The sequence below is a fragment of the Myotis daubentonii genome, chromosome 10 (genome assembly GCF_963259705.1).
Source record: "Myotis daubentonii chromosome 10, mMyoDau2.1, whole genome shotgun sequence".
Lineage (NCBI taxonomy): Eukaryota > Metazoa > Chordata > Mammalia > Chiroptera > Vespertilionidae > Myotis > Myotis daubentonii.
This window is the reverse complement of record NC_081849.1, coordinates 22,913,114-22,939,415: the sequence shown is the minus strand read 5'-3', so window position 1 is coordinate 22,939,415 and position 26,302 is coordinate 22,913,114. Positions and strand designations below refer to the sequence as shown.

Below are 26,302 nucleotides of genomic sequence, written 5' to 3'. Positions count from 1 at the left end.
TAGGGAGGCTGGAAAGGAGGGGAAGACACAGAGAGAAACATCAATGTGTCTGATGTGAGAGAGACATACGATTGGTTGCCACACCCCAACTGGGGCCTGGGATGAAGCCTGCAACTGAGATACATGCCCTTGTCAGGAATGGAACCCATGAGCCTTTAGTCCTCCAGCTGAGGCTCTATCCACTGAGCCAAACCGGCTAGGGCCAATACCTTGATGTTAGCCCAGTGAGACCCACAGCAGTCTCCTGACTTGTAGAACTATATAATAGTAAATTTGTGTTGTCTTAAGTACTAAGTTTGTGGTGAGTTGTTACAGCAGCAGTGGGAAACTAATATAGTATCTTACTCTGTTTATAGCTTTTCTATTAACTTTGCTTGTAAGCCACAGAAACCAAGTTGAGCTTCCTAAGCAAACAAAGCAAGCTTCTCTATAAGAAGTGTCCCAGGGGGCCCAAGTCAGCACAGCTGTAGAACTGCAAAAAGGTAGGACCATAGTGAAAGCTGCCACCAGAACTACCCTTCCTCTATCCCTTTTGTCTCTGCCTCCCGATACTCTGTTCCCTTCTGCTTTCTGTAAACAGACCTTCTCTGCTACTTAGTCCATAGGTGTGAGAAAGCTGAGCCTCAGCCGCCCCTTGTCCTCTCTTTCTTCATCAGACCAGTCAGCCCAGGCTGTGACTAGAATCTCATTCTCAATTCTGAAGACCCAGAGAAGAAAGTGTTTGGCAGGATGGGCTAGATGCCCATTATGGGTTGAATTGGCCACCCCCCCAAAAAAAGATATGTTGAACCCCTAATCCCTTAGGACCTTAGATGTGACCTTATTTGGAAACAGGGTCATTGCAGATGTAATGAGTTAAAATGAGGTCATACTAGAGTAGAAAGGGCCCTTATCTATATATATAAAACCCTAATATGAAAATAGACCAAACGGTGGAACAACCGAACGACTGGTCGCTATGACATGCGCTGACCACCAGGGGGCATGCGCGGAACATGGTGGGCATCGGCAGCAGGTGGCAGAACGAGGAATGTGGTAGGCATCAGCCGCAGCGAGATGATGGAGTCGGTGAGCAGGGGCACCACACCAAGGTGGGGTGCTGGTCGCTGTCATGGGGGCGAGCCTCTGGTGGTTACTGAAAATTCTTTGCTCTCGTGTGGTCTGGCCCCGCGCTCATACCTGCTGCCGGCGCTGGAGCTGCCACTTGCACCCACTGCCAGCACATGGGGCCGGACCCAATTGCTCAGGTCCGTCAGCGGGTGTGAGCAGCGGCTACCGGCCCCAATTGCCTCTGAGGGCTTCTCCAGCTCCCCTTGCTCCTGAGGGGCTATGGGGGCAGCGGCCGCCACTCACACCTGCTGACGGTGCTGGACCCCCTCACACCCGCTGCTGACACAGGACCCAATCTCAGTGGGTGCGAGTGGGGCCGTCGCCATCAGTGGGTGGGAGCGGTGGCAGCGGGAGCGGGTCTGCTGGCAGACAGGGAACTGGGGGCTTCGGTGAAAGGGGCTGGGCAGGGGCACGGAGGATGAGTCGAGACCCGCCCCTGTGCCCACCGCAGCCTTGCGGCCCACAGTTCCTTTCAAGGTGCACAAATTCGTACACTGGGCCCCTAGTTTTTTATAACTTGTGTCTTTATAAGAAAAAATTAGGACACAGACACAGAGGTAAGATAGCCAGGTGAAGATAAAGGCAGAGATCACAGATAGCTGCCATAACCCAAGGAATGTCCAGAGCTACCAGAAGCTGAAAGGGGTAAGGACGAATCCTCCACTAGAGGCACCAGAAGGAGCATGGCCCTACCAATACCTTGATTTTGGACTTCTGGGCTCCAGAACTGTGAGACAATAGTTTCTGTTGTTTTAAGCCACCCAATTTGTGGTACTTTGTCACAGTAGCTCTAGGAAACTAATATAGTGCCCAAGCTTGATCCAGTCAGTTATGTCTAGGAGGCCATGCCTTGTAGTACAGATATGGCTTCTCAAGACTCACCCCTATGGCTTGAGGAGTAGGGTGCCAGTTTCCAAAAAAGGAAGAATCATTGTGAGCTAGGCAGATGCACTGAAAACTGTCTACTACAACTCCCTACAGCTAGGACAAATATGATCTTCTGACTCGTTTTTGTTTGTTTTGCATGAAAATATTTAATTATTTTACCCCCTGGAAAGCATTTCAGTGTATGAGGTGAGAGATATGAATCTAAGTTACTTCTTTTCCATAGCATAATTAGCGTAATCCATTTGCCCTAACACCTGTGTATTGGTGTACTGATAATTGAAAACATTTCTGGAATCTCTATGCTATTCCATTCATCTGATTGAACTTCCAACCTGAGTTCTAGAGCATGGTTATCCCTTGCTTTACTCCCTCCTCTAAGTGTTTTATCTACGGATGAAACATCTAATTACTCAACTTAATTTTAGGGGGTCGGGGCTCTCACAATGTTTCTAACCACTTTAGATAAATGGATCAGGAGAACTCTTCTGGCGGAAGAAGGTGTGCCCTTTCCGTGTTCCTGTTTTGAAACTAGTCCCTGACATTGTAACATATCTGGTCTTAGAGATGGGACAAGCCAGTAAGCACCCAATAAATATTAAGTAATTATTAGAACAAAGGCCAGATAACACCTACCGCAAACTCTGCTAGTATCCAACAATTGCTCATTCCTACCTCTCGCTACCTTAAGTCATGCATGCGAGTGAGAAAGGGATGTGGTAAGCTAAGTGATGGCCACCCCAAAATGTCCATGTCCTAATCCCTGAAACCTCCTGGGTATATTACCTTGCATGGTAAAAGGGACTTTATCAATGTGGTTAAAATAAGAATCTTAAAATGGGAAGATTATTCTGGATAATCTGGGTGGGCCCAATATAATCATCATGGTCTTATCAGGGCACATGGGAGCGTCAGAGAGAAAAAGGAGATGTGACCACGGAAGCAGAAGTTGGAGTGATGTGCTTTGAAAGATGGAAAATGGGGCCAGGAATGCAAGTGGCTTCTAGAAGTAGAAAAATGGATCCTCTAGAGGCCTCAGAAGGAACTCAGTTCTGCTCATTCCTTGCCTTAGCCCAGAGAAACCCATTTGGAATTCTGACTTCCAGAACTGTAAGATAACAAATTTGTGCTGTTTTAAGCCACTGAATTTGTGGTACTTTGTTACAGCAGCAACAGAAAACGAATACAGAGGGAATCAGAATTTCATTGACCATTCTGCAAAACTGGCCCTCCTGGACTCCAGTCCTTGTTTAAATTGTAGGGTTTGAGGCCCACAGAACCTAGTGGTACCTTTCTTGCCATGTCGCTCCAGCCAGATTTTCACCATCCTTTAAGTCAGCGGTCGCCAACCTTTCGGACCTCACGGACCACCAGTGGTCCTCGGACCACCGGTTGCGACCGCTGCTTTAAGTCTTTTCTCTCCATTTCTGCCCATCCAGCCTGATATCCACTACTCCAACAATCTTCTTCTTTGAACCTAGACTTAATAGCTGTTCTAAAATACTAGTGTTCACCCCACATACTTGAAACTGGGGTTATTAGAAACATGGAAATTCAGGGAGCAAATTAAGGTGAAACATGAAATAAAAGAAATAATGAAAAAAAATCTTTTTAAAATTGGGGCAATTTTTTCCCCTCCCAGTATCAGGCCAAAGAGAAAGCTAGAGAGATACTGATACCAGAGACACTGAGGAGCAAATCTAGCTAGAAACATTGAACCACACTACAAGCTTCTGAACATTTGCTCAGATTGTTTTAAGAACTGGGGCTTGGGCAGAAATTCCCGACCTTTTGTCCAAGCCCAGAAGCCTAGATACCAAGAGACAATAGAGACTTAAGTAAAAATACAGCTTGGAGTTTAAGAAATCTGGATTTGAATACTGGTTCTGTGGACCACCGTTTTTCTTTTTCTTTTCCTTCTTTCCTTCCTTCCTTCTTTTCCTTCTCCCTCCCTCCCTCCCTCCCTTCCTCCCTCCCTCCCTCCCTCCCTTCTTTTCTATCAAAAATAGGTCTTTATTGATTTCAGAGAAAGGAAGGGAGGAGAGGGAGATAGAAACATCAATGAGAGAGAAACATCAATCTGCATGTGCCCTGGCCTGAGAATCAAATGGGCGACCTCCTGGTGCCACACCAGCCGGCTGTGGACCGGTTTTTGGTCTCTTTCTCCACGAGGCCCTAAAAGACCCTCGTGTCAGGTGAGCTCACCAAAAGGCAGTGAGTGAGCTGGGACGATGTATCACTCCAACTCCTAACCCAAAGCACGGATTTCTGGATCTGTGTCACCAAAAGAAGAAAAAGTATAAAACGCCCGTCTCTGGTACTAAGAAAGCGTGCTTTTCAACTCCTCTCTCCCAGAAGAAAAGGCCCTTGCTTTTAATTTTTTATTTGTGATGATTTTGTTTTTTCTTTCCGTTCTGTTACTGGCTGGAACGAAATGTTGGCTGGGGCCCCAGGCGGCTGCTGGAAAGGCGCCCTCCCAGGAGCAGAAGGCTCGCTCAGGAGAGACCGCGGGCGGGAGAGAACTCGCAACTCTGCCTCCCCCGCGCGGCAGGCATTCTCTCGGGTCTTTCCTGGGCTCCCTAGTCCGAGCCCCCGACTGCAGGGGCGGGCGAGGAGCCTTCGGGGCACCCTCCCGGCGCAATGGGGTCACGCAGCCCAGCCCCCCGCTCCTCGGAGGGGGCTGAGCTGAAGAGCTGGTTCTGGCCGCCGCGGGGGCGAGGACCACCCATGATGGCCCCGCCCCGGCCCCGCCCTCCGTCTCGCCCGCGGGCCTCCCCGCTCGCCGCCCTCGCACGCTCCTCTGGGCCCGAGGAAGCCCCGCTCAGGCTCACATGTTTTTCTGAGTTTTCTCCTAAGCAAGAGGGGCTGTGGCAGCGGTTCTCAACCTGTGGGTCGCGACCGCCAAGGGGTCGAACGACCCTTTCACAGGGGTCACCTAAGACCATCCTGCATATCAGATATTTACATTACGATTCATAACAGTAGCAACATTACAGTTATGAAGTAGCAACGAAAATAATTTTATGGTTGGGTCACAACAGGAGGAACTGTATTTAAAGGGCCAGAAGGTTGAGAACCACTGGGCTGTGGTGACCAGCTCTTTCTGATAAAGATGAAAGAGGGGGCTGGAGGGCCAAGACTGGGCGTGAAGAGGTGGCCTTTTCCTCCTTGCTCCTGTCTCACCCCGGGAGAGCGCTAGACCGCGATATCCAGACATGTCTTTACCTACCCCTACCCTAAAAGTTTTGGGTGGCAAATTTTAGTTCACTTTTAGTTTGGAAAAAAGAAAATTAACATTAGGTTTTGGGATACAATTAACGCATTCCCACATCAGAATTGGGATCTTTCGACCTAATTTAGACGAAGCGGGTTGTGGGAGAAGGGGGCACATCTGATAGAGGGACATGGGACCGAGGCGGTACAGGGGTATGTAGGGGAGTCTCCAGTCCCCTCCTGGAGGGAGGGCCCACGCTGGGCCTGCTACCCTTCCCCTTCTAGTTGCCAGAATGGAAAATTCATGGAGTTCAGCTTAGCCCAGGTCAACAAACTTTTATTGCCATTTCTGGCTCCCCCTGCCCCAGCAAGATCCCTGCTTCTTACACTGTAGAAATACTGAGCTCTGGTGCAGGGGAATGGGGGGGTGGGGGGAGCGAGAGGGCGGGGGTTACCTCCCCTCCTCAGTACACTGCCAAGCTTAAAGAACCCCACTCGCTGGAGAGGGAGGGCCACACTGGAGGAATTAAAAAGAAGGAATGGCTCAGTTCCACTTTGCTGGCTGCAGAATATAGAGACCATGGTCCCGAACATTTTTCAAAGGGTGTCGGAGAGAGGGATGAATTTGGCTGCTGTTGTCCTTGCTGCCATGTTTCCATGGAAATGAGGGAGGGACAGGATGTACCTCACTCTGACTACCTGGGAGGATGGCAGGGCAGGCATTTAGTAAACATATTGCCTTCCATTGCTACCCAACACATACAACTGTCCCCAGCTGACCCCCAAGCTCACTGCCTGCTCCATTCCCTTCCCTTCTGGAGCCGGTATCATGCCAAATGGACTCCAGGCAGGGCTGCTGGGTCCACTCCTCAGCCAGGTCTTGCTGGCAACAGTTGGATTCCGAGTGTGTCCGTCAACCACAGTAGCAGCCTCAGTAGAGTGGTCAGTTACAGTGCCTCCATGAAAAGCAGCAGCTATACCCCATGACTCGGTGCAACTGCTGTTCCCAAACATCTCTGCCCAGACAAAACTTAAAAAAACATAAACCCAAATGGGTTAGGTTAGAAACAATACAAAATAACTCTTTAACAATGCTGAGGGCTAGAAAGGGGAGCGGAGGAGCATCTTCCCGAGACTTGAGCCACCTGTGCACCTGCCATCTGCCTGTCTGGAGTTTGCTTCTTCCCACTGGGCTGTTGCTGGGGGGAATCCAAATCTCCATTGAGCACTGAGCGCTGTACCCACTGCTGTTGGTGATGAGGCTTGCCTGCTGCCATAGTGAGGAGGTGCAGATGGACTCTCAGTACCATGGGTCAGCCCGGTGCTGTTGGTTGTAGAGCTGTAGCTTGATCTGATCTTTGATCTGATTCACAAGGATCTGGGACAGCAGGATTCCCACCAGCTGGCAGAGGCAAGAAGGATTGGGCCCTCAGCAATGAGCAATGCCCTTGTTTTCCCTGACTCAATCTTCCCAGTTCCGTCAGCACCATCTCATCCCCTGCTCCTCAGCAATGTCAGTGCCTGACACCCTAGCTGATCCCAGGTGCCCTCCCCCAAACAAAGGAGTCTTTGCAGAATTGTGGGACCCACAAGTCTTGCAGGGTAAGTTACCTGGGGGATGGCCAGGCCCAGTGCCACACCACCAAGTAAGAAGAGGTTGCTGTGTATCCAGTTGACCAATTTGTCAATACAGCCGTTGGTGTAGATGACTTTACTAGCTTCCAAGTACTCAAGGGCCTGCATTCCTTGGCCACACATGGTGTTGATCACTGCCTAGTGAGAAAGTAAAAGCCGAGTGGGACTCCCATTCCAATGACCTTTTCTTTCAGACCCCAGCTGATGGGCTTCCCACCCTTCTTAAAGTCCTAAATTGTTAGAGAATGTATGTGGAGGATGCTAGGCTATAAGTTGCTAAATGCAGGCTTCCCTTCCTCGGAGAGATCCAAGTCCAGTTCTCTTTGCTTCAGAGACTCACCCCTTCTGAACTCCCATGTGGGCTACATGAGTAAAAGGCTAACAAAGCCATCAGATTGGGGTGAAGAAAAACATCTGACAGCTGTCCAACAAAATTGGGAATGGGGATTCCCAATGGTGACTGCCCTAATCAGAAAGTAACTCAGATCACTGCCTGGGAGGAAATGAGGTGTGAAGTCTGCTTACCTGGCTGGGAGTAGGCAAGCAACAGGAGTAAGGCACAGAGCAACGCTCACGGCTGGGGTTATCTTCTGAACAGTTGAAGTACATGTTCTGGGACCAGTCCTTGTAGGAAATCCCTCCACAGCAGCTGAACTGCAACGAAGCCCATCACAGAGGTTAAGAATCACCCACACTCATAATGAGGTGATCAGGAGAATTCTCAGAAGAGCCAAAAGTCTATGGCAAGTTTCCACTTGTAAGGGCAGGTTGTGTTTAACACAACCTTGAAACATGAGCCCAAGTTTCTCAATGGCCTTCAGGGGAAGAAGTTTTACACTTTAAACTTGTTGTGGCCCCACCCCATAACAAAGAAACAGAATTTCCGGAGGACGAGGCCCAGAAATCAGGATTTTAAAAAGATTCCCAGGTGATTCTAATGTGCAGCCAAGGTTGAGAACCACTGCTTTAAACTATGAGTTTCTTGAGGACAGTTTCTGGTTGTGAAGTCCTGAATAGCACAGAGCCTGGCAAACAGAGGTGTTCAAAAATACTGACTGAAATAAAAGGCTCAGTGTTGCAAACATTTGTGTTAATGTAGAGGAAACACAAGAGGAGGACCTGCAATATTGTGGGCCCATCATTACTCCATGAAAGCAAGTAGGACTAGGTCAGTGTCTATTATGCCAGGGGAAGGGGAACTCAACACTGGTCTCAGAAGCACTTTTATTTAAAATGTAGCTTTTGATTCATAGCAGTATTATTCACAAGAGCTAAAAGTTGGAACTCACTCGAGTGTGCATCAAAAGATGGATGAGTTATCAAAGTATGGCATATACATACGATGGAATATTGTTGAGCCTTAAAAAGGAAGGGAATTTTGACACATCCTACAATATGGGTGAATATTGAAGACATTATGCTAAGTGAAATAAGCCAGTCACAAAAGAACAAATACTGTGTGATTCCACTTCTAATAGGTACTAGAGTTGTCAAATTCATAGAAACAAAAAGTAGAATGGTTCAGTTGCCAGAAACTGAGGGAGGAGGAAATGAGGAGTTATTGCTTAATGGATATAGAATTTCAGTTGGGGAAGATGAAAAAGTTCTGGAGGTAAATGGTGATGATGGTTGTACAATAATGTGACTGTACTTACAGCCACAGATCTGTACACTTAAAAAATGGTTAAAATTGTAAATTTTATGTTATGTATATTTTATCACAATCTTAAAAATTTAATTTCTGAATAAAAGTTAATATTAAAAAATCTTCCAAGTTCTTCATCCCCCCATAAGCAACCACTTATAATAGTTTCTTACATATCCTTTCAGATTCCTTTTGCAAATATGAATACATGTTCTTTTCTCCCTCTTATTTTACACAAGTGGTAGATTACTATATATTCTGTTCTATGCCCTTAAAAATACTTTTAAAGCACCCTGCATGTATTTCTTTTTCCAACCCCCTTCCCAGAATCCATTACTCTGGCAGGTAATGAAGAAGCCCACAGGCCTGCAGGGTGAGGCCTCTCTTGGGAAGGCACTTTTGCTCACAGCTTCCCAGACCACTAGCTGCCCACCCCCACCTCTTAGCCCATACCTCCTTCTGGCCAAAATCAATGAGGTTCTGTAGGTCCAAGTCATCTCGGTAGTGTACAATGGCATTATTGATGATCTCACTCACTTTCCCTCGTGCCTGCCAGAGACAGAAGTAGGGAATAAGAACACAGAACTAAACCCTAACCTGCTCCCCCCTGCAGAAATAACAGTAGACAGCAGTCATCTTTGTTTAAGTTAGCCTTGACATCAGAACCAAGTCCTAGTGATGGAAGAGAGCCAGTTCTGAAGCCCATCCATCCCTGGGCCCTCAGGTACCAGTGGACCTTCAAAGAGCCACATTTCATGATAATCAAATATTTATCTACTTCTGAATACTATTACCACAAAATACTTGCTGACTGATGCAAAGCAAACTTTATTTTTTTTTTAGTAGAAAAAGGCTTACTGAGCTGAAGCACTGACCTCTAGTGGACATAAGAGAACTACATCTCTTTAGACTCAACACATCTACATTTGTCATTTTAAGAGTTTACTAAGCCAGAAGGACTAGGACATTCTGAATGAATACAGTGGCTCTCAACTTCATAGTTTCTACCATGATCTCTTCCTTCTTGCTCCACTACTTTCCCCAAAATGTCCTATCCATAATCCTATACTGTCCTCTACAATCATTTGCCCTTTGGGAAAGGAATTTTGGTTCTTAATGAAAGGAACTATTGCTGAATGACAGATCACGTCCAGATATGGTGAGCACCGTTCAAAATCTTGTTTACTTTCCTCCTTCCTTCCTACTGTTTATTCCAATAGACTTTTTTTTTTTTTTTTTTTTTTTTTACCAAAGAAGTAAAAAGCTTTTCATGTTGTCTGTGGTCCAATCATTTGCAGTTAAAGTTTGCAGATTATTTTGGCTTTGTGTTCATAGAACTTACTTCCCTGTTAGCCTCTCAGATTGTCAGAGGGGAACACCTCACACTCTTAAAGTCCTCTTTAAATATGGTGACTTTAAAGGCTATTCATTCATCCCTAACGAGAAACTTTCAAAGGCGGATACTTCTCGGTGCTGTGGTTAATTAACCAGGCTAATCCCAGGCAGAAACTTTCCCTTCCTCTTCTGGCTCACACCTGAGAAGGCCCTCGGCTCCCAACACTACCTTGTCTGAGAAGACGAAGCCCAGGACCCCGGCAGCCAGCTGTAGCAGGAACACGATGGTGAGGCAGAGTGAGAACTGTGGGGAGTGGGCAGGAAAAGGCAGCAGTCTGTTACCATGTTGGGCAGCAGCCCCTCCCAGGGCCAGGGGAAGTACCGAGGGACCACAGGGTACTTCTCCCAGATGACCCCCCACCCGGTAAAGGGGTCACCTGGGCTGAACTCTACAGTGAGGAGTGGACAGCACCGACCTCAGGGGTAGGATGGGACAGAGGACATCGAAAGGTTGTAGGAATGGCATTGGGAGGCTGAGAGGCACAGGGAGAAGGGGGCCAAGGTCTTTCCAGTGGGGCCGCTGAGCACTCACCGTCTGCAGGAGGCAGATGTTCTCACGGAGGGATCCGATACAGCCGCAGAAGGTGAGCAGAAACATGAGGATGCCCACCACGATCAGCAGGATGGCTGGGTCCACAGCCAGGCAGGCCAAGGCTGCTTCTGGGAGAAGGGGCTGTTTCTCAGTCTGAGCCGGGTGCCGACTCAGGGTGGCTCCCAGGAATGGGCAGAGGTGCCCCCCCCCCACAAATGTTCTCCTCCCCTAGTGGGGGGATGTCTAGTGCGGTTGGGTGAAGGTTATGGGGAGGCAGTGCTCCTCTCTCAGGGGAGAACAAAAAGGGCCAGCAGGGTTTGTGGCATTTGAGTTGAGGAACTAAGAAAGTAAGAGCCTTCATTCCTTGGCTCAAGAAAGGAGGGACCACTTTTGCTCCAGAAAAGAATTAGAATGGCACTAGGCTTGCCAGCTTTGCTGATGGTTTCCTGGAGATTCTGTGCACTGGAATAGGAATGGAGGTTGAGCTACTCCAGGACAGAGTGAGGGAGGGGCTGAAGCCTCTGATTACTTTGTTCCCAGAGGCCTACCTTCTTTCCTAGACATTTCCTAAGCCTAAAAGGCAGGTATATTTGCAAGGTTCATGGGAGCTCTGGGAAACCCAGGTGAACTGACATGAGAATACGCTGCCAAGATTTGGCTACAGGGTGGCTGCCCCATTTAGCCCCACAGCTTACATGGGAAGGGCTGGTACAGGGCCGGAGGAGACAGAGAAGGAAGAGGCCTGGCAAGAGTCGCAGGGAGACAGAGGGGGACCTGTAGCTCACCTGCGTGCTTCATCAGCCGAGCATAGACTCCTATGGCCACCATCACCATGGAAATCACCTGTGGAGACAAGGGACCAGCCGGACCCTGAGATTTTGGAAACCAGAGGCCTCACCACCATTGGGTAACCTTAAAGGAGAGTGGGAGGACTTTCCCACGACACAGAGATAAGCAGCCTTCTCCTCCCCAGGGATACAGCTGATAGCATCTGTCAGCGCTTTGTCTCCATGAGAAGCTTTTACCAAGATTATCCCATTCCATCCTCACAACACCGTTATCTTGGGAGGCAGCTGTTATCCCCACTGTACAGATGAGGAAATTACAGCTTCCAAGGTTAAGAACAATGGCTAAGAACTTGGGCTTCAGAATGACTCAGACCTGGGTCCATGCTGGACAAATCTTGAGCCTCAGTTTCTGTATCTAAAGGTGGGAATTAAAAACAACTACATTAAAAAAAAAAGTAGATGAAAATTAAATAAGATAACGTATGGAAAGTATGCACCACAATGCCTGACAATAAACGATCTGTCATTACTGAGTTAACTAAGTTGCCCTGGGTCACACAGAAGTGCCATAAAGTTCTGGATTCTAACGCAGCTACATCAAAGGGCAGGTCTTAAAGTCAAAGCAGGACAAACAGATGCATACTCCCAGGTCTCCAACTCTCTTGAAGGTCAATATGATGTCAAATTCAAGAATTACAGCGCATACCAAAGTGAAAGAATGCATGCATGAATGTGTGGGTGTAAGAACAGCAGAACTCCCTTGGCAAAGGAACCTTTATCTTTATAAACCCTGATTACAGTGTGGAGGGATGGAGGATGGAGGCCTTTCAAACTTCCTAACTGCCCATCAGAGACTACCAGGGGTCCTCAAAGGGGTCTTTCTGCCACCCCCCCCCAGGCCTCCAGGCGTCCAGGGCTCCCCAGTTTGCACATCCCTAGGCTGCCTTTTCTTTGTCCCCAGGCTGGTGGTGCTAAGCAGCTGGCTGTCACCATGGCAATAGCTGGGGCCACGCTCTGGCTGGAGAGAGTTCTCAGAACAGGGTCTTGACCAACTCAGTGGGGGATATGGTTGGCTAGACTCCACTGTCCTGCAAGACGGAGACCAGCTGGAAAGAGCCGTCTTGGGGCTTTCATGGGAGAAGGGAATTGGACCCCGATAGCAGGTAACAGGGTCAGACTAATCCCTCCGTAGAAAGACATTATTTTCCTCAGGGGCCTCTGCCATCTGGTGTATTCAGCAGTAAATGAAAGACCCTTATCCAAAACCATGTCTCCCAGGACCCTTCTCTGCCTAGATATACAGCCCCCTCTCCTTACCCCTCAACCGTTTGACACTGTCTCTGACTTCGGGCCAGATATGCTATCATCTGGCCCTCACACACTTTGTCCAGGGAGTGGTTTGTAGAGCGGAGGGTGGGGCTGGAGGTGCCAACTGGCTTCTTGTCCTAAGCACAACCAGGCTCAGGGAGCAATAGGGTGAGTGGGCGGCAAGAGAACCACACGACAGAGATGCAGTCACCCCCCAGGCCCAGAGGCACAGCCCTTTGCCAGAGCGATGGAGCATCTCTGCCTGCTCTTTAAAACACCACAGGCAATTACACTTCTGAATATCACTTTACTGGATCGTTTAAAAATACGTATCTGCTCTTTATTTCTGTTGCTTTCAGGTGCCTCACTGTTTTTTCACATGTTCAATCTTCACAAGAGTGTACAACTTTCCACAAAGATGATCTCTAATTAAATCCTAACACGCTGAAACAAGAAAGGGAAAGTAAAGAGCCGCCATGTATCACAGGGTGACTTAATTCCAGGCATGGGACTGTAGCTATAGCAGTAGTTCTGCCTCTATTTGTGGTAGATAGAATAGTGTCCCCCCCCCCCCCCAAAGATGTCCTGTACTAATTCCCAGAACCTGTGCATGTTACCTTATGAGACAAGAGGGGCTTTGCAAATGTGACTCAGTTAAGGCTCTTGAGATGGGGAGATTATCCAGTTGGGCCCAATATTACCAACAAGGGGCCTTAAAGAGGGAGGTAAGAGGGTCAGTGTCAAAGGAGATATGTGTGACAGTGGAAACAGAGGTTGGAGTGATGGGATGCCACGAACCAAGGAAATGGATTCTCCTGTAGAGCCTCCAGAAAAAAACACACACATCCCTGCCAGCACCTTGATTTTAGGCCAGTGAGAGCTTCTTTGGACTTCTGAGCTCCAGAACTGTAAGAAGATTAAGAACTGTGTTGTATGTTTGTGGTAATTTTTTACAGCAGCAATAGGAAAACAAATACACTCTCCAAATCCAATGCATCAGGCGTTATGTACAAGGTACTCTGAGGACTGCAAAGACAAGTAAGATGTGGTCCTTACCCTTAAGGAGATGCATGTGTTATCTGGGAGAGGGGCAAGAGCCTCTATAGCAGCGGTTCTCAACCTGTGTGTCTCGAACAATGAAAATACATCCTGCATATCAGATATTTACATTATGATGCGTAACAGTAGCAAAATTACTGTTATGAAGTAGCAACGAAAATAATTTTATGGTTGGGGGTCACCACAACATGAGGAACTGTATTAAAGGGTCGCGGCGTTAGGAAGGTTGAGAGCCACTGCTCTATAGCCTGAAGCAGTGCTTCTCAACCTTGGCCGCCATTAGGATAGGGTGGGGGAAGGAGAACTTTAAAATTCCTGATGCCGCCGAAACCGGTTTGGCTCAGTGGATAGAGCTTCGGCCTGCGGACTGAAGGGTCCCGGGTTCGATTCCGGTCAAGGGCATGTACCTGGGTTGCGGGCACATCCCCAGTGGGAGATGTGCAGGAGGCAGCTGATCGATGTTTCTCTCTCATCAATGTTTCTAACTCTCTATCTCTCTCCCTTCCTCTCTGTAAAAAATCAATAAAATATAAAAAAGAGAAAAAAAAAATTCCTGATGCCTAGGCTATACCCCAAAACAAGTATATCTGAATCTCTGGCACTGGAACTTGGGCAACAGTAGTTCTGATTGTATTCCAGGTGATTCCAATGTGTGGCCGAGTTTGAGAACCACAGCCTAAAACACACCCTGCCAGGGATCTAGAGCAGCAGCCGCAGGCTATATTACAATCAAGATTAAGACTTTAATATTATCATTAATATTTCATATGATTATGAATAATACCACTTATGCTGGTGCTCACTAGCTAAGTCTAAAATTCTGCATTTCGGTCACTGATCTGCCTCTTTCTCCTGGAGTCACAAGTTGCCCTTTCACACTTCTATTCCTGCCCACATCTCTCACCTTGAAGTCTTTAAAGTTCCTGCCATTCCAAAATAGTGCTGTTATTGTTAATAGCAGAGCATTTAAAAACTGAATGGAACCTTAGGAATGAGCTCTGCCACTCATCTCTTTTTATAGATGAGGCAGAAAGAGCAAAGTGATACTTGACCAAGTGCACATAGGTGCAGTGGTAACATCTGGACTAAATCCAATTTCCATCTCAGTTTGGTTCTTTCTACCATATCAGTCTTTGCCACAAAACCCTTATAACACCCCGCAGTATCACCAATGACCTCCTTTCATGATAAGGATGGAGATAAAGACACTTCTCATCTTAGAACAGCTTTTCATACTCTGGCTAGAATAAAACCTCGCTGGAAACTTTAAAAAACCAGACATAGTTTTTAAAATAGCTGAGTCCAGCAAAAGGCATGTTCCTGAAGAGTTGTCGATCAAATTATGTAAACTAATTTGCATGCACCAGTACCTTTATCCATATGTGGGGTGAGTAATCAACTAAAAATGAAAATAGCCATCCCCTGGGCTCCTCGGAAAGTGGCTGATTCTAGAACTGGGGCAGGAAATATACACGATAAACCTGGAGTTTCTTCTAATACCAGAAAATAAGGAAATGCTCAGAAACAAGCAAAAAAGCAAAAACAAAACCACACATTGATGTGGGTATGACAGAGGAACATCAAAATAAAGAAGTGTGGAATTACTACCTCAAATATAAAATAAATGCCCATGAGTTCATGCTGATATAAATGGCTTAATAAATAAATAAATGGGGGAGAAAAGACAAATCTCCCATGCAGGAGAATTCCAAATAATTTATGTAGATACTGTTCTCTAGAGGAGGCGGAGTGTAACTCGCCACTCCTGAGTGTGGGTTGCACATAGTAACTTCCTTCCAAAGAGTACAGTGTGGAAAAGGGGCGGCCGGGGGTGGGGGTGGGGGGGTGGGGTGGGGGGGGGAGGCTAACTTTACAGTGGAGAAACCTGACAAACATACCTCCGCCAAATGATCAAGGTCAACATCAACGAGAAAAATCACTGGTGTCTGATATGCTGTGATGGAAATGGCACTGCCCCTCCGTGGTCTACCTCCCCAAGCCCCATAACTCCAACATAATCAGAGAAAGACATCAGGCAAGTTTCAATAGAGCAGTGGTTCTCAACCTGTGGGTCGCGACCCCTTTGGCGGTCGAACGACCCTTTCACAGGGGTCGCCTAAGACCATCCTGCATATCAGATATTACATGACGATTCATAACAGTAGCAACATTACAGTTATGAAGTAGCAACAAAAATAATTTTATGGTTGGTTCACAACATGAGGAACTGTATTTAAGGGACCAGAAGGTTGAGAACCACTGCAATAGAGGGCTATTGCTGCAAATCCTACAAAGTATCTAACCAGTATTCCTCAGAACTGTCAAAGTCATCAAAACCAAGGAAAATCTGAAAAACTGTAACAGCCAGGAAAAATCTAAGGAGACGTGACAAATAAATGAAATTGCTTTTATCCTAGATGGCATTAAGTAAAGACTAAGGAAATCTGAATAAAGTATGGACCTTAACAATAACGATAATGCCACTAATTCTAACGAATATATCATACTTGTGTAAGATGTTGATAATAAGAGATACTGGATGTGGGGTATATGGGAATTCTGTACTACCCTCTCAATTGTCTTAAACTAACACTTATTAAAAAAATAAAATATATTTTAAAAATAGCCACCCCCCATTTATTAGTTTTGTAAATCCTCATTTTTTATATCAGATTTTCTTAGGCTGGATTCTCTTGCATAAAATCGCCAAAGTGTAGAGCAGCAGATCTTAACACTGTTAGGTGACAGCGCGCTGGGAAGCTACAGTGCTCTGTTGGCTTAACCTGTGCAATTTTGATATGTTAATTTTTTCTTAAGTGTTAGTATGCTATTACTGTTATCTAATTTACAGCCCATATAAACGTTTCCCATTTATCCTGATAATGTCCTTTTAACTATTTTCTTCTTTTTCAGATCCAGGAGCCAATCACGGATCGTGCATTTAGTGATCAAGTCCCCTTTACCCTGGAACAGTTTTGCAGCTTTCCCCCTTTACTATGTTTTAAAGATACTGACTCTTAAAAGTTGTGGTAAAATACATATACCACAAAAATGAACCATTTTCAAGTGTACAGTTCAGTGGTCTTACGTACATTCACATTTCTGTTCAATCATCACCACTACCAGGTTCCAGGACTTTTTCATCACCCCAAATAGAAACCCTGTACCCATTAAACAGTCACTCACCATTCCCTCCACTCTTCCAACTCCTGGCAACCACCAACTGGCTTTCTGTGTCTATGGTTTTGCCTATTTTGCACATTTCCTATAAATGAAACCATACAATATGTGGCTCTTTGTGTCTGCTTTCTTTCACGTAGCCTAATGTTTTCAAGGTTCATCCATGTTACAGCATGTATCAGTACTTCATGCTTTTTATGTCCTAACAATATTCTATCATATGGATATAACACAATTTGTTTATCCATTCACCCATTGATGGACATTTGGGGTTTTTTTCCCACCTCTTAGCTACTGTGAATAGTGTTGCTATGGATATCTGTGTACACATTTTTGTTTGAATACCTGTTTTCAATTCTTTTGGATACACACCAAGGGGTGGAACTACCAGGTCATAGGAATGAAATTGCCAGGTCATATGGTAGTTCTATGTTTAATTTTTTGAAGAATTGCCAAACTGTTTTTCCACAGTGGCTGTACCATTTCACAGGCCCACCAGCAATGTATGAGGGTTCCAGATTCTCCACATCATTGCTAACCCTTGTTCTGACTTTTTTTTGCTGTTGTTAATCCTCACCTGAAGATATATTTTTCCATTGATTTTTAGGGAGAGTGGAAGAGAGAGGGAAAGACAGAGAAACATTGATGTGAGAGAGAGACATCTATTCGTTGCCTCCTGCACCCACGCTGACCCAGAGCCAGGGATTGAGCCTGCAACCAAGGTACATGCCCTTGATCAGAATCAAACCTGGGACCCTTCAGTCCATGGGCCGATGCTCTATCCCAGCCGTGGGCAAACTACGGCCCGCGGGCCGAATCCGGCCCGTTTGAAATGAATAAAACAAACAAACAAAAAGACCGTACCCTTTTATGTAATGATGTTTACTTTGAATTTATATTAGTTCACACAAACACTCCATCCATGCTTTTGTTCCTGCCCTCCGGTCCAGTTTAAGAACCCATTGTGGCCCTTGAGTCAAAAAGTTTGCCCACCCCTGCTCTATCCACTGAGCCAAACCAGCTAGGGCGACACTGACATTTTTTTTATAAGTGCAGGCCTGTTGTTTGGCAGAATGTCCCTCAATTTGGATTTACCTGATTGTTTCCTCACAATTGAATCAGATGACACATTTTTTACAAGAATATGACGGGAATGTTTCCTTCTTAGTGTGCCACGTGAGGAAGCACAACATAATTTCTATCATAGAAATAAGGAATGATCCACTAAGAGATGATGTAGATGTTAAACATATGTCTCTGCATCTCATAAAATAATAATAGAGGCACTACTCTAAATTATTTTCTATAATATTTGGTTGCTACTTGTCTTCTTTCCTTTGCCATTGGCTAGTACTAGCTGGTAGATAAGCAGCCACAGGTACTAATGCTCATGGTAGAAAAAAAAATTATCTCCATTATCTTGCCTCCCTCACCCCTTCCCCAACAAATTGGGAAAAGATGGCCACAATTTGATGTTTGTGAGAAACAACCTTATTCCAGCCCCCAGGACACTACTTCAGGGCCATCAGTGCTGGGAGAGGAAGGGTTATAGGGGCCTCAAGTTAAGGCCCTGAACAAGAGTTCTGGCTCTCATGCTCAAACGCCAAAATCACACACAGATTAGTTTTTGGAGTCCATTTCCATCTTAAGACTAAGGTGGTGTGTCAGGCCTTAAAGAATGAGCCTATAAAAAGTCCTCAGAGATAACAGAAGTTGTATACATATAAATTCTCTGTAAACTACTATAATAATAAAAGCATAATATGCTAATTAGACCGGATGACCTCCCGGATGAGAAGCCAGGGCTGCAGCCACGGGATCTAGGCAGCTGCCGTGGCTACAGGGAAGGGATCCACGCAGCCACTGCAGTTGCGAAGGCCTACTCTTACACGAATTTTGTGCATCGGGCCTCTAGTAACATATTAAGACATCATTAATTATCATCTCCCTCTGGCTAATAGCAGGGAGTTCAAGACTGAAGGAAGTCAGGCTCCATCTCCATGTACTTGTCGGAGAAGCATACATCCTAGCTCTTCAAGTTCACCCTCAACAGGTGACCTCTAGGAGCTGTTTCTTTCTTTAAAAATTGATTTCAGAGAGGAAGGGAGAGGGAGAGAGAGATGGAAACATCAATCATTGATCAGCTGCCTTCTACTAGTACACACCCTGCACTGGGGATCAAGCCTGCAACCTGGGTATGTGCCCGGACAGGGAATTGATTCAAGACCTCTTGGTTCATAGCTCAACACTCAGCCACTGAACCACACCAGCCAGCCGGACTCTAGGAGCTATTTTTTTAAAAAAATATATTTTATTGATTTTTTACAGAGAGGAAGGGAGAGGGATAGAGAGCCAGAAACATCGATGAGAGAGAAACATCGATCAGCTGCCTCCTGCACGCCCCCAACTGGGGATGTGCCCACAACCAAGATACATGCCCTTGACCGGAATCGAACCCGGGACCCCTGAGTCCGCAGGCGGACGCTCCATCCACTGAGCCAAACCGGCTCTGGCTCTAGGAGCTATTTTTAACACAATAGTAATTAATGGACCAGACATTTGTAAACACTTTATATCACTATTTCATTGCATTTTGACTGCAACCCCAAGAGGGTGTTAGTATCTCCATTTTATAGAACTGATGCTGGGAGGATTCAAGTAACTTTCCCTGGTTCACTCAGTTAGTGCGTGGCTGAAGTGGGTCTGGAACCTAGGTCCTTATGGCTGCTTTCCTCTCTCTGCCGCACAGCAACCTCAGGACCAGTGCAATCGCCTTGGGACAGATGAGGTGGGAAGAAGCTCCCTACAGTTCTTCTGAGGGAGCAGCTGGTAATCTCCAAACTGGGTAGGGCTCAGGCAAGGGGAAGGAAGATAGCACCAGGAAGTGATGGTGCCAGCAGGGGAAGTCCCTGGAACAGTGCCCCAAAAGGAGAAGACACAGCATCACCACCCAGGGCCCACCAGTCCCCGAGAGAAAGCCCTGTCTTCCACATTCTAAAGTCTGGTCTGTGTGAAGTGGGTGGATCTGTCTCAGGGTCCTCTACTCCTCCTTGAAATGTCTTCCCCTCTTCTTTTGAAGGTGATGGTGGAGGACAGCTGATATTAGAATGATTCCCTTTGTAGGAATCAAAATCCTGTCCCTCCCCACAGGGATGTTGGGAGGGAAGGGTCTGCACTCTGGTTTCTTAGTCCTTTCTGTTCTTATTTTGGATGACGTCAAGGAAATCACAGCCTGCTGGAGCTAAAGCCGGGCCTAGGATCTGCACACACTGGTCCTTCTGTGGCCAACCCAGCACCGTTGTTCCTGGGTTTCTGAGTTGGCAAGTCTCTGTGTGAAAGTGGCTTTTGGCTTTCTGAAATGGGGCTCTTCCCTCTCCAATGTATAGGGCCAACCCTTTAGCTTACTTAGGCCATGGCTGGTTTTGGTTTCTCAAGTTTACAAGTGCATACGGGAAGCCCACAAGGGCTCACAGTAGTCTAGATACTCAGACTCGTGGCCCTGGAGTGACCAGCCTGATGCATAGCCTGCTATTGAGACCCTGAGAAGTGCTATATGTTTTATTTTTTTCAAAGACTGCTCGAAGTTTATGATTTTCTACTTGGTAGAAGGCAAAGAGAGCTATTAGGGTAGTTACGAAGGTATGCATGTGACTTGACAGCAAAGGGTGTGGTTCTTGTCTTCTTTTTGGGTGGTTTTTAAAAAATATGTATTGGGGTGACACTGGTTAATAAAATTACATAGGTTTCAGGTATATAATTCTATAATACAGCATATGTACATTATCTTGTGTGTTTACCACCCAAAGTCAAGTCTTCTCCCATCACCATTTATCCCTCCTTTCCCCTCTTATACCTCCTCCCACCCCCCTTTCCCTCTGGTAATCACTATACTGTTGTCTGTGTCTATGAGGTTTTATTATTTTATTTTTTGCTTTTTAAAAAAATAAAAAGAATGTGACTACTTCACTTATTGCAGCCTGCTTAATCTATGGGGAAGGGAGGGAGATGGGCTCTACTTCCTAGTGTACTTAGGTGTGTGTGAGTGTGTGTGTGTGTGTGTGTGTGTGTGTGTGCGTGTGTGCGTATTGGTGGCGGGAAGGGGCTCCTGCCATTCAGGAGGGTTTTTTGCCAGGCTTGATGCCTGGCCACTTCCTCATGGCTTCTGAGTCAGATTATAACAAATGGTGCTGCAGATGTGTGGGGCATTCTGAGTGCCCTGGAGACTCCAATACTGTGGTCCTGGACAAGAAAGTGAATTCCTAGAAGAAAATACTTCACCAGAGGCCTTAATCAGCCTAGGGAGGACCTGAGTGGGGGTCCACGTGTGCTGTATTGTAAGTAAAAAAAATCGGCTGCTACAGATTGTAATTATACCTGGCCCTGAGGGAGAGGATGGCTGTCATTTTTTCAGACCAGGCTTGAGAAGGCCACAGGACCCTCGGCAAAGGAGAGCGCAGTTGGATAACCCCTAGCAGGAATGCTCAAGGACTTAAAGTTGTGATGCACATTGACAGACTAATGTCCATGAGAGAGGAAGGAAGGGCATGTCCACCCTGTAGGGTCTGCTCTCTCATTTGTTATCCAGTAAACATTCAATAAATACCCACTCTTTGCCAAACACAGCTGGGCACTGGGAATACAGAAGTTAATCTACCCTCAGGAGCCTGAAGTCTAGAGGAGACATAAATAAACGCCTAATTGCAGCAGAGATAAGGGGCCTGACAATCAAAGTATGTATAAGGTGCCGTGGGAGCCCTGAGGCATGGACACCAAGGAAGTCTGGGCTGAGGCACGGGCTGGAGGTCTGAGCTTCTGGATTCTGCCTGACTCAGAAGCCACCCCAACTGTTGCCCCAAGTGGGAAAAGGACCAAGAAGGAAGAAGGTGGCTGCTGTGGGCAGTGCTGATAATGTTCCTGCCAACATGTGCCCAAGGCTGATAAGGCAGGTAGCACCCCACCATCTTCCCTCTGCACAGGGTGTCCCTGTGTTGGTGAGGACAGGCAGCTGTTCCTTTTTGTTGTTGTTGTTAATTCTCACCCGAGTATATTTTTCCATTGATTTTTAGAGAGAGTGGAAGGGAGAAAGAGAGTAAGTGGGGGTGGAGGAGGGGGAGAGAGAGATCAATTGGTTGCCTCCTACACACATCCTGACTGGTCCCGGGAATCGAACCTGCAACCCAGGTACATGCCCTTGACCGGGAATCGAACCCACAACTCTTTGGTGCGTGGGCTTACACTCTAACCACTGAGAAACACTGGCCAGGGCAAGGTAACTATTTTTTTAAAATATATTTTTATTGATTTCAGAGAGGAAGGAAGAGGGAGAGATAGAAACATCCATGATGAGAGAGAATCATGGCTCAGCTGCCTCCCGCAAGTTCCCCACTGGGGATCGAGCCCACAACCCGGGCATGTGCCCTTGACCGGAATCGAACCTGGGACCTTTCAGTTCGCAGGCCGACGCTCTATCCGCTGAGCCAAACCAGCTAGGGCATGGGTGACTATTTTTTTGACTGAAAGATTTAAATACAACTTTTGGTATCTTGGGACAACTACTCCAAGCCATGGGATCCCATGGATTCTGGGGAGAAAATCAGAACTCCCAGGCAAAAGGGAAAGTGAGGTTTAAAATGGAAAGAGGAGCAATTGGTCCTGGTCCCAAAGGAGCTTTCCGAGTCAGGCTCCAAAGCCCCCCAGGGTCAGGGCTCCCAGAGCAGCAGCAGAGGTAACCGCTGCCGCCTCTGCATCACTGAGCATGAGCACAGACGACGCTGGCTACCTTCCCAGTGTATTCCAGGCAGAGACACAAACATCATCCATACTCAGCTCCCAGAACACTCTGCCTGGAAAAAGAGTGGGTGGACAGTCCCAACCATGGGTGCCTCCTGGACAGAAGAAGGGAATTTGATTAGGATTATGGAAGTCTGCAACGAAGAAAACCCAGTAACCAGTCCCTGGAGGGGGGATGGGAAGAAAGATGACCCTGATCTGCAGAAGCAGCGCCTCATCCCCAGCCGCACTTGTGCGGAATGAAACTCTGCAGCTCTGGGCCTGGGGGCGAACCGATGCTCAGGAATACCCAAAAAGTGCTGTCCCTGGGAAGGTCAATGTCCCAGGGATACCAGGACACAGGAGAGATGTATCCTTAGATCCAGCCCCAAATCTTGAAGAACTAAAACAGTCCCCAAAGTGATGCATTCATCTTTAAATAGTTCACAGAAGCAGAAAAATGTTCCCTTTTAGAGTACAAAGATTGACAGAGAGACAGATATACTGGCTTCGGGTCACACAGTAAGTTGGTGCCAGAAAGAAACTCATCCTTCGCTGTGCTATTTCCAGAGCCTTTGACTTTGGTGAGTCTAAAGCAGAACCAAGAAGGGGCTCTTCTCTAACTTGGGGTTGCATCAGCTTGGTTAGCCCGGTCCTCTGACCTCGGATGAAGCATTTTTACCAAGGTAAATGGGTCTGTGGGGCCAAGCTCTCTCCCTGGCTGCAGCCTCCCCAAGTCATCTGTCTGGTAAAAGAGGGTGGAATGGAGTGGGGAAGTCCAAGAAAATGACCATGAACACAAGTGCAACAGATGCACCCAGCTGTTGTTGCCACTGGGGAGCACCGATAAGGGTGTGGTGCCAAGGGCTCCGAAGGAGCTGCAGTCTTGGCTGCTAGAGGAAGTCAGCCTGAGGCTCTGAGGTCCGCGATGTCAGTGCTAGCACTGAGGATACAGTATGTCCTCCTTGAGGACAGCGTGCCATTGGCCTGGCAACACTCAGTGACAACGTAGGAGGGTTCTTCGGGACTTGCCCTTGGGTGGGGAGTTCCCTTTAGGACATCCCCAAGCCCTGGCAGAGGGGTGGTGAAATTTTCTCCTATTCTAATCTGCAGTTGAAGCAGAACCTGTCCTAGACCAAGGGAACTTGGGTTGTCTGGTTAACGACTAATACTGCTAACACTCTAGTTACAGTAGCAGCCATCTGGGCCAAGAACTTCCCCTAGAGGCACTGTGGTTGAGCAGAAAAGTTGCCAGATCAAGCCTACTTACTAACCAGCTGTTGGACCCTGGATAAAACAATGACCATCGCCGTGCTTTAGCTTTCTCATATATAAAATGCGGGTGCGGGACATGCTGCCTTTTAAACTGCCCCCCCCCACCCCAGTTCTAAAACTGAGAATTTGTCAAAAGCTCAAACTTCATTTTTCCCAGGACAATGGCTGAGTGTGAGCTGTCATCACCTCTCTCCAGGATTTCTCTCATTTGTCCCAACAGGCTTGCACTTATGTACTCTGTGTCTGTTCTTCACACCACAGCCCTTGTGAAACCTTTACAACAACTGGCTTAGATGCCTGGTCTGCTCTCTCTCCCCTCAGAAACATATTGTAGACTCATAATTACTCCCTCCTGCAAGTCTGAACTTTAGGTCTCAGGCAGAGAGAGGGGCAAGCATAATGGGTACCTAGAGCGGCAGCTCCCGAGTTGTTGGAGCTGGAAGAAGAAAGGGGGGTGCGGGTGAAGCTCCCTACGCTCTCAGATCCAGAGGGGCCCAGGGACGCTCTAGACATGAAACAGGATTGAACGAGCATTTCACGACCTGGTCCGGCGGGATTCTCAGTTCCAGCAGAGTGTTCCTGCCATCCTTGATCAAACTAGGTTTGATGTTATGGAGGAGGAGACTTGGGCCTGCAGGGTGAGCATACTGCCCAGTATGGCAGCGAGGGGAGGAGAAGCCAGGCAACCCCAGTCCTACTGTTTGCCACTCTTCCACCCCCAAGCAGAAGAGTCTGAAAACACCCCTGGCCTTCCAGCCCAACATCGAGTCCTATTTAAAGAAGCTGAGGACCGGCAGACCCCAGGGAATGGCCTCTGGTCCTGAGAACGGGGGGGCCAAGTTTGGGACAGTGCCGGGAAAGACACCACCCCTGGAGGCCATGCCCGTCCCTTCTCAGCCTCTGAGGACAGGGGGCACCAGAGGCCTGCAGAAGGAAGAGGTCAGAGCCCCTGAACCCATTCTCTCCGAGGTAAGGGGGAGGAAGGTCTGGGGTTTCCCTCTTTCTCTTTTTTTTTTTTTCTTTGCCAGCAGGGCCTCCCAGTCCCCAGGCCTGAAAGTCCCCCCGTCAGGAATGTACCAGTGGGTCTGCTTTGGTCCCACAGGAAAACCCGCTCCTCCCGCGCTCACCCACCTCTTTGGCCTGGCACAGACCCTCCTCCGATGCCCAGAGAACGCCCAGAAGTCTTGACTGAATCCCTTACATCCCCTCCACCCAACGCCCCCTCCAGACACAGCGACCCTGGGGTGTCCCTCCCCAGGATAAATCACCCCAAAGTGCCATCAGCCTAGAAAACTAGGCAGTGCCGCTCACCACGCTCCCTAGAACCCGGGATCCCAGGACGCCCCCTGCCCGGCCGCGGGCGGCGCACTCCACCCTCCGGGGGTGTTCTGCAGCCCGGGTGCCCCCGCGACCCCTAAGACTCACCCAGAAGAGCATATTGAAGAAGAAGAGCAGGTATTTCACCAGCGGGCTGACGAAGGAGAAGTCCTCCCCGTAGGCGGCCGGCGCCCCGGGTCTGCGGGCCATGGTCCCCCCGCCGCGCCCCCGGGGGCCTATCTCCCCGCGGCGGCCGGCCCACCTGCGCGCCCGGAGCCCGGGGGCAGGAGCCGAGCCGCCGCCGGAGCCCGAGCCGCGGGGAGCGGCGCCGCGGCGGGAGGTGCCGAGCCCTGCGTCCGGGAGAAGCGCGGGCAGGCGAACGGCGCCACCACCGGAGCCGCCGGGAGTCGCGGCAGCAGCCGCGGGCAGCGTGAGCGCCGGAGTCTCCGCGGCGGCCCGAGGACCAGTCCCGCCCGCTGGGCTCCCAGGAAACCGGACCCGCCCCCGGCCGCCCATTGGTGCGGCTGCCAAAGCCGGACTTCTCATTGGTGGGCCGCTTATGTCACTGAGGGTCCTGCCATCCCTCTCCTCCGAGAGGAGGGGGAGACACCTGTTCTGTGAGGGACAACTTGCTAAAGGGTCAGCGGTTCTGCGTCCTCCCCCCGAGAGAGAAGGCATCCAGGCTGCAGCTGCTCAAGGGGGAAGGGATGGGAGGAGTGCACCCTCCATCACACACCCGCGTCCTCCATCCCGTTGCCGTGCACACACACAAACACACATACATTACAATCAACAAGTACGGGAACCCTGAGTTGAGCAATGCGCGGAAGGCCGGGGGAATACAAGAGAGCAGAGAGCTCATCCAGGGGGTATGGCAATAAAATCAGGGAGACAAAACTAACCTACCTGTAAATGACAATTGGAGAATATTTAAGAGTAGCTGCCATCCTGCGTAGTAACTACACATTTTAAATGCTTATTTCTAAGGCTCTATAGCCCAATAGTGGACATTTGATAACATCACCAACGATTCTGCCTTCCAAATTCATTACTGTTTCAGTCCCCACTCCCTGCTCCCTTAGAGTCTGGGTGTACACACAGGCACCATTTTTAACACGTTGATCTGACTCAGGCTGAGCGCAGTGTAGGTGGTGGACTCTGTGCTGGCTACCATAAGTAACAAACATGAAT

At 48.0% G+C, this 26,302-nt stretch overlaps 1 protein-coding gene across 4 annotated transcripts; it reads right to left on the bottom strand.

The window, feature by feature from the left end:
• Window positions 1–5,529: 5,529 nt before the first annotated feature.
• Window positions 5,530–25,579, bottom strand: TSPAN33 (tetraspanin 33). 4 transcript variants are annotated; one of them, XM_059711755.1, is made up of 9 exons: window positions 25,220–25,579; window positions 13,370–13,417; window positions 11,201–11,258; window positions 10,416–10,543; window positions 10,053–10,127; window positions 8,942–9,037; window positions 7,369–7,497; window positions 6,820–6,981; window positions 5,530–6,610 (listed from the first exon to the last, which is right to left on the bottom strand). In XM_059711755.1, the coding sequence occupies exons 1-9, from the start codon at window positions 25,319–25,321 to the stop codon at window positions 6,509–6,511; spliced, it is 900 nt and encodes a 299-aa protein (XP_059567738.1). In that variant the 5' UTR covers window positions 25,322–25,579; the 3' UTR covers window positions 5,530–6,508. The 4 variants fall into 4 exon arrangements, with proteins under 4 accessions (XP_059567738.1, XP_059567739.1, XP_059567740.1 ...); XM_059711756.1 differs by having other exon boundaries at window positions 10,416–10,540; XM_059711757.1 differs by lacking the exon at window positions 13,370–13,417.
• Window positions 25,580–26,302: the final 723 nt, after the last annotated feature.